Source organism: Scatophagus argus, chromosome 15 (assembly GCF_020382885.2).
Source record: "Scatophagus argus isolate fScaArg1 chromosome 15, fScaArg1.pri, whole genome shotgun sequence".
Lineage (NCBI taxonomy): Eukaryota > Metazoa > Chordata > Actinopteri > Scatophagidae > Scatophagus > Scatophagus argus.
The window spans coordinates 19,033,029-19,046,686 of record NC_058507.1 but is presented as its reverse complement, the minus strand read 5'-3'; the positions used below and the strand labels follow the sequence as shown (position 1 = coordinate 19,046,686).

The window sequence follows — 13,658 nt, the reverse complement described above, 5'->3', positions numbered from 1 at the left end:
AACTTCGAGACAGTGACAGTAAAATGTATTTAACTGGCTGTTCATCCAACCGTTACTGATGTAATTCATTCATTGATCAGATGTTATTAGTTGATGATTAGCTGATGTCTTATTAGTTATTGGCTACAGTTGTCTTCTGAGTTAAACTGTTAGAAATATATAAAATATATGAATAAAAAAGTACCTCTTACAAACTAAGTGTGTTTGTTTCTTAGGGTGGTGTTGGGGTAGGGATGAGAATATTTTGCCAAGTACAATCATTATCTAAACTTCTGAAAAGCATTTTTTAAACATAAATGGTTGTATAATTGTGATAACAATCATTATCCAGTTAAGTCTTGACTGGCCAACCAGACATAGCCAAAATATTTAATCTTACAAGTTTTTTTTTGTTTTGTTTTGTTTTTTTTAATGTGCTCAACATTGTTTTCATTCGGATTTTTCTGATAGCTTGGTGTAGATTGTTCAGCCCACTGTGTGCAACTTTGATTTGCATTTAGCCTAAATCGTTTAAATATATCACTGCTGTCTTTTGATATCATGCTTTTTTAAGCCCCAAAATGGTTGCATCATCTCTGAAATCATCCCTTAATTCACTCATTTTGCACATATTATGTTTTGCCTGTGGCTGAGTGGAACCTTTTCTGAAGGTGTGTTTTGAGCACATTAAGCTGTGTCTGCAGACACATGCTCATGTTGGTCAACTACTTTATGATAATTCAATTTCATGAAATGTAGCATTTAAGAGGGTTCTTTGCTGTTTCAAGTGGTCAGACAATAGAGAGCTCATAATATTCTCCTGCAGTGGAGACATGATGGGGTTCTAGGCTGCCTTTTCATGCCTGTCGAGAGAAGACAATATACTGTGAGATGTGAGAGAAAGAATTGAGCCATCCTGCAGCCAGCGGCCAGGCTTTCCAAGTCTTCCACTGCCTAGGCAGAGATTTGAAGAGATTAACACACTAGCATCAGCTCTGATACAAGCTGAGGATTGAATTAATTATAGACTTTACTGGGCTGCGGTGCATTCACGTGGTGTAGCATTGAAATACCTCCACCCCCCTACTCCACCCGCAACAAGATTGGAACCTGTCCAACTCAGGCAGCGATGAATGCTCTATTTTTACCGTCTTCCTTGTTTCACTCAAGCTGATGCTAATGTGGGAGATAAATAATGTCAAGTGATTTTTGTTTGGAGGCTGTTGGGAAACTAGTTTACATATTTTGCCTGATATGCCCCCAAGGTGTCCGGTTTTAGGTTTTGTCCTCTATCATGAATAGGTTTAACTAGAAAGGCTGGATAGATCTGAAGAAATTCAATTATCATCTACATCATTAATATATAATAAAAATGAGTAATTGTGGATGCTGACATTATGAAAATGCAACATTGCATGTCCTAAAGTGAGTGTTGTTGCTATTAATATAATGTAAATGTGTCTCTCAATCAGATAATGACTGAAGAGGCTTTTGATGTGGTGGTGGTTGGCTCGTGTATGACTGACCTGGTGAGGTGAGTAAATGTTGCCCTTTCCTGAGTTTGTCTATTGAACAGGTCAGTACTTTGTGTGCTTCTTGAAATATACCAACCTGAACTTTCTGAGAAGGCTGAGAAGAAAATCTAGCTAAATGTGGGTTCAGGAAACTCCTCTGCTTCCTCAGGTGGGCCCAACAGGAAGCAGCTTACTGGGCTTATTTTTACGACCATATTAGGACATGTGTTTTAAAAATGTAAAGTAAATTTTCTCAACCTTTGTGTCAGAACCCACATGACTTTGCTTAATATGTAGATGGGGTTTCAAACACAACATTTTTGGATACATTTTTTAAAATATATTTTTTGTTTTACACAAACTTAACCTATTCTTAACCTATTCTGACTCTCCAACTGCAATAATGCTTTTCTTTTGAAATACTGAACATCGTCGCTTCTTTAGGCCTCTGACAAGTGTTCAAGTGAAACGGTCTGACACGGATGACAGTTCTTAGGTCTCCATTTAAAGAATGTGGACAAAGGTGTCAACAAAACCAAAAATGCAAGAGCAAAATTGGAAGGAATGGAACAATGTGTTCATCTGTTTTATCGTAAGCTGCTGTCATTAACATGCTCAGCTAACTAATATACTACCTACAGTAGTTACTAAGTGTGACATACTTACTAACACATATTGTTAACCCTGTAAAGCCCAAACCATTAAATAATTGACAGAATTATTCCAATTCTTTGAACTTGGAGCCTTTATTGGTCCCTCTGAACAAACAAACAAAACAAAATTCAAATATCATATCTGTGCACTGCATGTATCTGATTGTATACATCAGGTTTTTCAGGGAAAAAATATTACACTACTCATGTAGAGGGCTGAAAAACTCAAATCAAATATGTATCAAATATGATACGTTTGGCGTTATAGGGTTAATTAACTTCATTATTTTGTGAAAAGCCTGGTTCATGACAAGCACACAGTATGCTGTGTGTAGTACTCCAGTACTGTGTGGAAGGTGGCCCTACCCCTATCAGAGTTTAGGGTAACATTAGTAGTTGTGTACTGCTTTTTTATTAGGTTAGATTTAGGTACGTCTAGCTACTGAACATTACCAGAGACAGGGTTACATTTACCAAAACATCAGTAAGTCCTCATCCTAAAAGCTTTTTTAATTTATAATGTAAAACTAGCAACATTTGAAAATACTGACAAGTAAGCTAGGTGGCTTTTAGACTCCCTCCCTCTGAAAAGGTGTATTTATAGCACTGAGGCCAGTATTTTAAAATCAAAAAGTTAGGTGTTCGATTCACTGAGCTAATGTTAGCTTAAACAGCTAATTAGCTACAGCTGATAAAATCCTGCCAGTGACAGATGCCATTTCAGACGGCAAAATTTTATGGATGTATATATGCTTTTATGTATTTCTGTCTGAAATCAGTGACCCATTGTTTAAAAAATGACTTAAGATTTTGAGTGTAAACTGGATTATTGTCTTGGACAAGAACAGAAAGATTGACAGGCATGGCAGCAGTAAGTTAGGGGGTGTAGCTTAGGAAATGGTCAATTGTCTTTGCTTAAAACATGTTTCCCTTTATTATTATTAACCACCACAACCACCATTTTCCTGCATGGATTTTATTTTGACGTGCAACCTTGTGGAAAATATGGCATAAGGGCTGATTGGTATTTTCCATCATGACTTGAAATGGGCTGCACAGTCCTGTCTGCACATGAATAGAGGAAGTGGTCTAAACTTAGATCATGCTGCTGCCTTTTCAATACTTGTCCTAAAAGCCCAAAATGTTGTATAGAACATCTCTGGTATAACAGCTTTTAGGCCATTAAGCAACAATAGTGAGTAGACTTCAGGTTAAATAGGGAGGCAGCTGTCCATCTTTCTGCCAAATTTTAGAAATTTTTCTGTAATAAGAACAGGTCATTCTTTATACTTTTTTAAATACATCAGCTGCTGTTCTAAAACATTAAAACTGATTCACTCTTCCAGCAGGTTGTTTTTATTGATCCAGTAGTCATTGACAGATGATGTAGGTGTGACCATCATGGTAAATCCGACTCAGGTTTCAAACACTCTACACTGTACAGATGATCTGGTATAATTACTGCTCACTAAAATGTCAGTGTTGCATCATTCTCATACGTGGTTGAGATCTGTTGAGCCAAGTAGGATCCATTCCCACAAATCATTAGTCATCAACTCCAGCACAATGGGTTTGTTGAAAACAATTTGTCACCCTCATTTACCATAACCTTTGTGAGGAATGACACAATCTCAAAAAGATACGTGAAGTAAATACAGTGTAATGTCAAGTCTTCATGAGCTCCAGCCAACTAAATATCTTCCTGTCAGCGTGAAGAAGCGTGTTGTTTGAGCTCATGCGACAGTTTTGTCATACAGCTTGTGTTATATTTTTATGTGAAACCCTGGGAATAATAACTGTCACCTGGCTGCCAGCAAATGGAGCTCCGAATAAACAACTACAATCTGTGCTAGCGGAAAAAAAAGTTTCCTGGCATTCTGGGGAGTGCACACAATTCAAGTTGTCACATTTTAGTTGTCACTCACAAGTCCCCACTTATCAAAAACATATGCCTCCCTGGGGGGGGGGTATTTATTTTGTTGCTCATTAGCAATTCAACCAGTAACTTTCTGCTTTGAAGGGCAGGAGTTGTCAATTAAGACCCTAATAAGCTAACGGGAAATTGCCTGTATTTGGCGAATGTATGTGTGTGTGGGGTTCGGGCTTTTTGGATGGAGGTCAGAATGCGGATAGGGGAGGGTAGTTGGAATACATTCGCAGCCCTTCAAAGTGATATGCATGGCTTTGAAGTTAGAAATCCAGTTGTCTTGAACATCCAGTGTTTGGGTGGCAGTACAATTAACTGACAGACAGCAGAGACACACACACACACTCTTACATACACTCTCACACACTGTCTCTCTTCCCTCCTGCCCTGTCATACAAACACACAAGTGTAACACTGAGCTCTGTGGTGTTTTGTTAAAAGTGTATCAGTCAAGCTGCAGAGCAAAATGCTCCTTTTTTAGTAAACGATTGTGTTTAATTGTCGACTATATGCAGTGCACAAAGAGGAGGAGCAGAGCTTCTCAGGCTTTTAACCAACTGTCAAAGCCATACAGTGCCCCCTACTGCCAGAGCTCACTGTTTCAAAACACTCTTCATCTGCTCAGTGAAAACCAACTTTCCTCAAATTATAGAGTGGAGCCAAAATGTACCACAGGGTTGTTTGTATCAAAGTACAGTAAACACATCTTTATTTAATGTTTTTATATGAGTGAATCTCAAGCCCCCAGCTCTAAGTCTGGTAAGTAATAACTGGTGAATCATTACATGGGTCAATTGAAAGAAAAAAAAAATTATTACTAGTTTGACCCTAATCAATGTTTAAGAATTTTTTAAGCAAAAATTGCAAAGGCTTACTGGTTCTAACTTCTCAAATGAAAATATTTACTGTCTTTCCTAGTCTTTCATGATAGTAAACTGACTGTACCTGAGTTTTGGACTGTTAGTCAGCTAAAACAAATACCACAAGACATTGGATACAATCTCTGGGGGACATTTTTCAAAATTTGCAGATATTTTACAGCTTTGATTTCAATCCTTTTGCCCTATGGCTGCATAACTTTTCTTGTGATTTGATGCTATTCAGTACCATATACTTAATTGAAAAACTAATATTGTGTTTTGGAACCAAACATATTGTCCTTCTTTCTTGTCCTGTGAAATATCTTTGGCCCTCTCATATTTTCTTATGATCCTTTGGATGCGTCTAAACACCCTGTTTGGTAACCACTCCTCCATCCCCTCTGAGGGCATTTCCACCTCAGTGATGTGGGACAGTGTTGCCTACAAATGAAATACACAAAGTACTATTCACAAAGTATTAACTTGTTATTTTCAAAATTCCCTTATTGTTTAATATGTTTATACTATGAGAGATCTGTCGAGGAATCTTTAATGTAAATGTAAAAACATGAAACAAAGCTGTGATCTCTATAAGCGCTGACCATTTCAGACTCTGAATAGGTTGATAAGTGGCTCATTATATCCACTGATAGGCTGCTTTTGACCACTGAGTGAATAATAGCAACATGCACGTGGATCCAACAAATGGTCTGACCACACAAAAATAAACACCCACGTTCTACTCCGACACTGCACCTCTTGTTTGCAGAGCAGCTCACAATGTCCATGTGAGGTATGCTGTCTTTGCTCAACCTGTTCTTTACCTTGTCCTGATTTGCTTGAGCTTCAACTAAAGAGACTTTCATGGACAAGGAAAATTATAAAAGATGAGAACATTAATATCAGGTGCACAGGCTTGAAAAGCTGTGCTGTCTGTGGCACAATATGAGCTGAAGGTTATCACATTGAAATGATAATGGCCTGTGTGTTTAGTACAAGAATTACATAATTATCATTTCAGTAATTCTATGAAATTTTAATTAGTGCAAGGAAAAAGTTTGAGCTCACTTTTATTGCGCATGGAAGTTCTCTTTGGAGATTGTGTTGGGAACTGGAAAGACAATCTCTTGTTCAAACTTTGGAAAACAGCATTTCAGTTTGTTTTTGTCCAAGTCTGCTTCCCCCTGTTGCTCACCAACAGCTGAGGAATGACTTTAATAGAGACGGAGGAGAGGGAAATGAGAGCCAGCCTCAAAGCAAACACTTCACGTCACTGAACACCTGCTTTACCCTTTTGGTTCCATGGGAGAAAACGCACTGAGGTTGCACTTTAGCACATAAGTGCCCTGTTTGTTTGGTGCACTCACCACAGACAACAATAGGCAAGTGTCTCTCCGGGCATGAAGAGGCGTGGGTGGGTTTATTTAAGAATTTGGAAATCTGTTTATCTTACCTGTCAGTTATCCGGCTTCAGGTGGCTGTCGGCCAAATGCTATGCTGACAATCTTACAAAGGCCCTGTTCATTATTTTTTGAATACCCCAACAATTGTGCATTTATGAGCATTAAATGTTAAGATCAAATATGACTACTAATGACTATGTGTGTGAATATGACTAGTACACCTAATTCTAATCATAATTTTTATGAAACAGAAAAAGGCAGAACGTTAGTCTGCAAGAAGTGTAAACCCACTCCGATGTCACCCACTAGTTTGTGGACTGCTGTTTTGAAGTCATGAGTTTGGCCTTAGAGATGTCACCATCTTGCTTTTCTGGAGCCTTCAAGTGACCATATTTGGACTGAGTGGGTGGAGCTGGGGAGGATACACATTGATATGTTTCTATCATGACTGGATCTGAGATTTGAGTATTTTGCAAAGTATACTATTCCTTGAACCTCAACCAAAATATAAGTTCTATTTATACATATTTATACACAAATAAAATAAAATCATATTACACTTAAAAGAACTTGAACTTGTCAGTTTGAACTAGAAGCTGTATGTAATGTTCAATATGATGATGGTGCGTCTCAGGGAGGCCATAGGCCTAAAGGTAAGACCTTGAACAAATAATTTGAAATTTTAAGGAAATTCTACTATTTGTTTCTGGGGTTAGATAATAAAAAAATCCGCACCTCTATCGTATCTAAATTGGAAATCACTGCTGGCAGCCAATTAGCTTAGCTTAGCTTAGCACAAACACTGACACAGGGACATCAAACAAACAAACAGCTAGACTGGCTCTGTCTAAAAGGCTACAAAATCCACTTATCGGCACCCTTGCAAAAATGCACTTTTACTGTATTTTTATGTAATTTTTGTTCATTTTTTACAAATATGTGTGTTATGCTGTATTTATTACACATTGTTGTCATGTTTGTGTTTATTTCCTGCCTTAGGCATGTTTACTTTTTTTTTTTTTTTTTTTAAATCTCGTCTCTTCTGGCCCACAACCTTTTTGATACAATGTGCGGAAGTAGTCATGATTTTCCCCCAGCAAAACTTCGTCTGTGAACATTTAAGTAAACGTAATTGAAGTCAGTGTGTAAGTGCTGCTTTGTTCACCAAGAGTCATACATCGGTGACACAGGTGGGAAAAATTTACTAAGGCAGCTGCACAAAGCAGAATAGGTAATGTGTGTGTGGAGGAGGTGCGTGTGTATTTACATGTGTTCGTCCTTTGTTCCGTTTGCTTCTCACCACATTTCAGCCTCGCTGACCCTACATCCTGTTATAGCTTTGGGCATTTTAGTGTTTTCACACGCCGGTGCAAAAACAGCAGCATTTATAACAACCTCCAGTGTTTGCCACCAGTGTCTCACTTACTGGAAATCCTGTGATTGAGTGAATTTACTGTAATAGCTCACCTGCCACAAACACACACATACACACACAAGTGTAAAAAAGAGCAACAACAGCATGCGTGAAAAACAAGTTTATGACAACATTTCACCATCCGCAAAAACCCTTTGGCACTGGGCAGTACTGGCCCAGGGCCAGACCACAGTGTCCTGACGTACAACATGAAGCTGTCTGTCTGTTGTCTCTCCCCTGTCTTACTCACCACCCTCTCTGGCTCTGTGATTCGAGGAATCAGCGAACAGACAGCTTCTCCTGAGGGCACCCACCTGTGGCATATCAACCTAGAGGGAAAGGCGGAACTTTACCCAACCCTGATGAGTCAGGCATTACTGATGCAGCCAGTGTCAAGTTGAGACATCTATGGCTTTTGCTGGTTGCATCATTTGCAAATTTAAAGAGACTTGCATGAGCATATCTGACTGAATGTTGAGGTAAAATATCTAGAGTGCTTCTTAGAGTGATGAAGCAATGTTCTGATTGTGTTTCTATTAATGCTGTTGTTTTTATGCATGGAAAGTGGAAAACACTTCCCATGCTCCTTTGATTCTGTCATGTTCATATTGAAGACTTGCACAAGACCAACAGATATAATTGTCAGCAGACTTTACACATTTTCCAGTGATAAATAAATATTTTACAAGGGAAAAATTTAGCCTGATGCGTTATCTTCACATTTTGACATCTCCCTTTGCTTCTTTAAATTTGACGAGAAACTTTCAAACTTTAATCTGCAGTGTGAGGAGATTGTTGAGAGGAAGCATTACTTTAAGAAGATGTATTTTAACTTTTCATTTTTTCATCCTGTGAAGTTCTTTTGAATGTGAATATGTACACCTTAATATTGTGCTTATTACCCTTTTTCTTCTCACAGCCAGGCACCAAGGCTACCTAAAGCTGGCGAAACCATCCATGGTCACAAGTTCTTCATTGGTTTTGGAGGGAAAGGGGCCAACCAGTGCATACAGGCTGCAAGACTGGGGGCCAAAACTGCTATGGTCTGCAAGGTGTGAAACCGGGACTGGGTTTGCAGCTCTTTGTTTTTGTTAGTTTTTGTTATAGTGTGTGTTAGTTTGAATTGTGAATGTGTGCATGTCTTTTGCTTGTCCAACCCTTGACTCAACCATCTTTTACTCAGTACAAATAATCAGCTCTCATGGTCCATCAACTAGTTAACAACTCTCGGAATCCTTATAGCTTCGTTCACAACTTCAGTCATTTCACAATATCAATTCTTCTTGCCTCATTTTGTCTTGATCAATACCATGCCGCATGCAAACGCCCACTCACGCTTGTGCGCCTTCAAACAAGTCTATTCCCATACCATGTAACCCTGAGTCTCCAATCAGTAAGCTCAGTGTGGCCTTTCAACCTGAGCACCAAAGCACCGAAGCCCCACCTCTGTCAGAACAAAGAGGCCCGATCGATATCAACCCAGTGCGGGAGGAGCTCTCCGGGCATGGGGAGAACCCAAAAATAGACACCCGGGCTTGTCAAAAACATCCAAGACGGAAGGCCGCTCTTCAAAGAGATTGGGGCCAAGCAGCCAATACCAGCCCAACCCACTATCACAGCCAGTTAGAAGTGCCCGCATTTTGGCACGTTTATTGGAAAGCGTGGGTTCGAAGTAGGTGCCTTGGGGCAAGGTGGGGACCCCTTCCACAACCCATAGTAGCTACAGATGTGGACATCCCTGTGCGGTTCAGGGGAAGAGGGGAAGGAGGGAAAGAAAACGAAAGCGAGGTGGGCATGAAGAGGCGTGAAGGCGGGGTTATCGTGTCTTGAAGGCTTGGCGCAGCTGGTCGTGTGTTTGCGCGTGTGTGCGTTTGTTGACTTTGTGTGTTCGTTTTTGCACATTTTCGGCGGCGGCACCATGCCAGTATGCTGGCAGGGCACACGAAAATCCAACCCAACTGAGGTTTGAGTATACCACTTTTCAGAAGTTGCCGCTAACCAAGTCTGACCCCGCTTGACACTCTCTTTGTTGTTATCGTTTTGCCTTCAATCTTTTTTAGGTTGGTAAAGACTTCTTTGGAGACAATTACATCCAGAATTTCAAGGACAGTGGTGTATACACAGGTAAAGTAGAGGGTTTTTTTTCATTATATGCCAAATTGGTTGCCATTTCAATGTTGCATGGCAAAAAGTTCACTTTCAGAGAAATGGTTTTTTAGACTGGATTTTGTCTGTTCTTTTTAGTTACACTTGAGGGTTTTGTATGCACTGTTAAGTATCCCCGTTGTTGTGACAATAATTGTTAAATCATTTGGATTTGTTAAAAATGAAGTTGCTTTTCAAAACTTGTGCTGCTGTATTAGACACCAGGTGTATGTGGCCTGCCTGTTCATAGCCAAAAATTAGAAGTGGTTATGGGTGCACTTTGTTTTTCAGAAATATTTGATAGTCACTTTAATTTTTTTTTTTTTTTTTTTTTTTTTGTTATGCTGTCAAGAAATAAAAATCAGCTTTTTTTGCGGGAAAGACAGACAATGGATGCTTCCAAACCCTGTTTTTTGCTTTCAACTTTTCTCTCTATTTCTGTTTTAGACTTTGTAGGGCAGACCTGTAATGCTGCCACAGGAGCTGCCTCCATCATTGTCAACGATGCAGGTAAATGCTTTTCCTTTTGAGATCCTAAAAGCTCTTTGACTTGGAGAAATGGTCATGTGCACACACCACTAAGATTACATGTGTGTTGTCCTTGCATTCTTTCTCAGTACTGCATACACATACACTGTGTCCATTCAGTACTGCCATTGACTCACCACTGCTCAAGTGGCCGTAATACACACACACACACACACACACACAGGTTACGGTCTGCTACAGTCCAAAGCTTTCTTCCTGGAGAGCAATTTCTGTCATGTAGTAAATACAGACAGGTTAATTATAACTTTTCATGACGTGCATCCCCTCTCAAGCTTTTACCGAATAAAGTACATTCTCATATGTCATCATGCCAAACAGCTGACTGTTTGAGTTCACTGTGTTCAAATAAGACAGAGGTCTAAATGAAAGTGTTAAATTGGGAGACTGAAGAAATGACCCACAATAAATGATGATGATGCTCATACGTTTTTCCATTAGTGTGAAAAGGGAAATCCATTCAAATATGTTTAGCGCATTTCTTAGTTGTTGATAATGAATGCTGACTGAGAAAAACAAACCAAAGAGTAACTGACAAAACATTTGGGTTTATGTGATTAAATGTGAGTTGATCTGAAGCATTTTGACTTTTAGGATATATTGACAAATAGAGATTTTTGCTTAAAGGGTTAATACAGTAATTCAGCAAACACCTGAATATCATAGTTCATTTGCCACACGTTTAAAGCTGACAGTGATTTTCACATATGAAAAGTGTGTTTGTGATAAAATAAAAAGATGAAATATCCAGTAAGTCATAACATTTTCTCCCATCACATATCCCCAGTTTAGCCCTATTTAAGCAGTACCCATGCATTCTCAGAGTCATCATAGAGTGGTTGTTCCTTCACACATCTCTTTTGGTGTCCATTGGCAGGTGAGAATGCCATTGTGATCGTAGCTGGTGCCAACATGTTGCTGGGCAGCGAGGATCTTCATAAAGCTCTTCCAGCCATCAGTCATGCAAAAGTGCTGGTGTGCCAGCTGGAGATCAGCCCTCAGACATCTTTGCAGGCTTTACGCTTGGCTCAGGAGAGTAAAGGTCAGTGATGATGGTGTGGCTTCATGATGTTACAATGAGTTCTAGTTGTGGCAGAGGAAGAAAATGTGTGGAGAAAAGTATCAGTATTTCCATAGAAACTTTTCAAACCACATCTGCAACATAATCCACTTCTCTACTGGCCATCTGTTTGCTGAGTATGTCCAAACCCTCATATTTTTGCCAAAGTGTGACTGTATGAACTGCTTCAGTCGTAATCCTCATACATGACCCTGTTGAGCTTGCTTCTTTTGGCCAGATGAGCTGCTCTGTCTGAGTTTACTCACTGGTTAGCTTGAAGCTGCACATTCTCTAAACACAACAGACCATACGTGGCAGAGAAGTTTTATATAGATTTTTTTATTATATTATGTATAAAGAGAAAGAGAAAAAACAAATTCAAACAAATTCAGTCAGTTAGTAATAACAAAGAAAGTAAAAGCGATTCCGACCAATGCCAGGTAAAAACCAATGCAACCAGCTACTCACAAGCTTAACAGCTAAGAGCAAGAGGATTTAAATAGAAACAGATATATTTTAACAAAACTGGATTTCATGCTAATATCACCGTCTAATTGAATCTATTCTAGCTGCTGTGAATCCAAACATACTGTAATCAGCATTTTATGTGAAGAAATAAACTACTGAGTAGCTACTGAGTGCTTCACTGTGAAAAGATATATTTCAGGTACAGTATCACCCTTTACATGCAACTAAACATATTACAAATTAAAACGTCAAGACCGCTGACAGCACAGTCGTGCAATGGTTAGCACTGTCGCCTCATATCATGAGGGTTTCAGGTTCGAATCCCAGTCTGAACCCGCCTGTGTGAAGTTTGCATGTTGTCCCTGATCTTGCGTGGGTCTTCTCTTAGGTACCCTGGCTTCCCCCCACAATCCCAAAAACATGCACATTAGGTTAATTGGCTACTCTACATTGCCCCTAGGTGTGAGTGTGTGGTTGTCTGTCTTTGTGTCAGCCCTGTGACTGGCGGGTGGTGTACCCTGCCTCTTGCCCGTAGTCAGCTGGGATAGGCTCCAGCACCCCTGCGACCCTCACAGATAAGTGGTATAGAAAATGAATGAATGAAAAACGTTCAAGAACGCTCCGAGGTTATACTGCTACAGTCTTATTTGGTTTAGTTATGATTAGTAGCTTATTGTGGCTAATGCTTGGGCATCTGTTTCGAATGCCTCTTGGACATCTCCCTGGGGAGGTGTTTCGGGCGTGTCCCACCGGGAGGAGGCCCAGAGGAAGACCCGCGACACGCTGGAGGGACTATGTCACTCTCCTGGCCTGGGAACCACCCAGAAGTGCTGGAGGAAGAGTCCAGGGAGAGGGAAGTCTGGGCATCCCTGCTCAAGCTGCTGCCCCCATGACCAAAAGCAGAAGAAATGGATGGATGGCTTAAGAAACCTACACATAGCTTAGATTCAGTGATGTCTGCCTGACAGTGGCATTGCAGTGGAGGATGAGAAGATGCATCTAAATGACTGGGTGTCATGTGACGTTTCTGTTTGTGTTCCACTTTTCCACTTTCTGACTACTATCACTTTATCGAAGCAAAGAGTGAGAAGTGGATAAATGTAATATTTTTGTCAGTATTTGTTGTGTCTCTTCTTCTCACTTTCTATATCAACCGCCATGTCTCCACCTTTTTGGTGATAACCAGGTTACTGACCTCATCATCTTTAAGCATCCTATTATTAGCAGGCCTCCACGTCATTCGGGACGTCTGGGGAGCCTCTCACCCCTGTCATCATGGCCTGTCGTCGGTAATCGCTCGCTGCAGGCTGCCAGAACGAAAGAGTCGCAGCCATAACCGTGTTGCAGATGGGATACCCAGATGGCCTCGCCGAGCGCCACCCTCTTTCCTCAAGCCCCCCCCACCCCGAATTGACTGTACCACGGGATTAGGCTCAGAATGCAGTGCCAGGAGAGAGGCAAGACGAGCGAAGACACTTGGCAAGGACAGCACCTCAATGCTGCCGCACCAGAGCATTGCGTAAATGGAGTTCTCTGGAAAGAATGGGTGTTAATGGGTTTGGTGATGAGGATTTATTGACGCGGGGGTGAAGCGCCGCACAAATTACGCAAATGTCACCATCAAGCCACACATACTGTAGATGTCAGCTCTCCAAAACTCTTGTCATACATATGTATGTATGGAATTCA

General features: G+C 40.3%; 1 protein-coding gene across 2 annotated transcripts in view; it reads left to right on the top strand.

Annotated features, from left to right (window-relative positions):
• Positions 1-13,658, top strand: part of rbks (ribokinase) — a 32,634-nt gene that overhangs the window by 1,069 nt on the left and 17,907 nt on the right. For both annotated transcript variants that reach the window (XM_046413289.1, XM_046413290.1), the window contains exons 2-6: positions 1,452-1,513; positions 8,670-8,802; positions 9,811-9,874; positions 10,343-10,405; positions 11,319-11,483. In XM_046413289.1, the coding sequence (XP_046269245.1) occupies positions 1,455-1,513; positions 8,670-8,802; positions 9,811-9,874; positions 10,343-10,405; positions 11,319-11,483 (484 nt within the window). In that variant the 5' untranslated portion in view covers positions 1,452-1,454. The remainder of the gene's footprint in view (positions 1-1,451; positions 1,514-8,669; positions 8,803-9,810; positions 9,875-10,342; positions 10,406-11,318; positions 11,484-13,658) is intronic.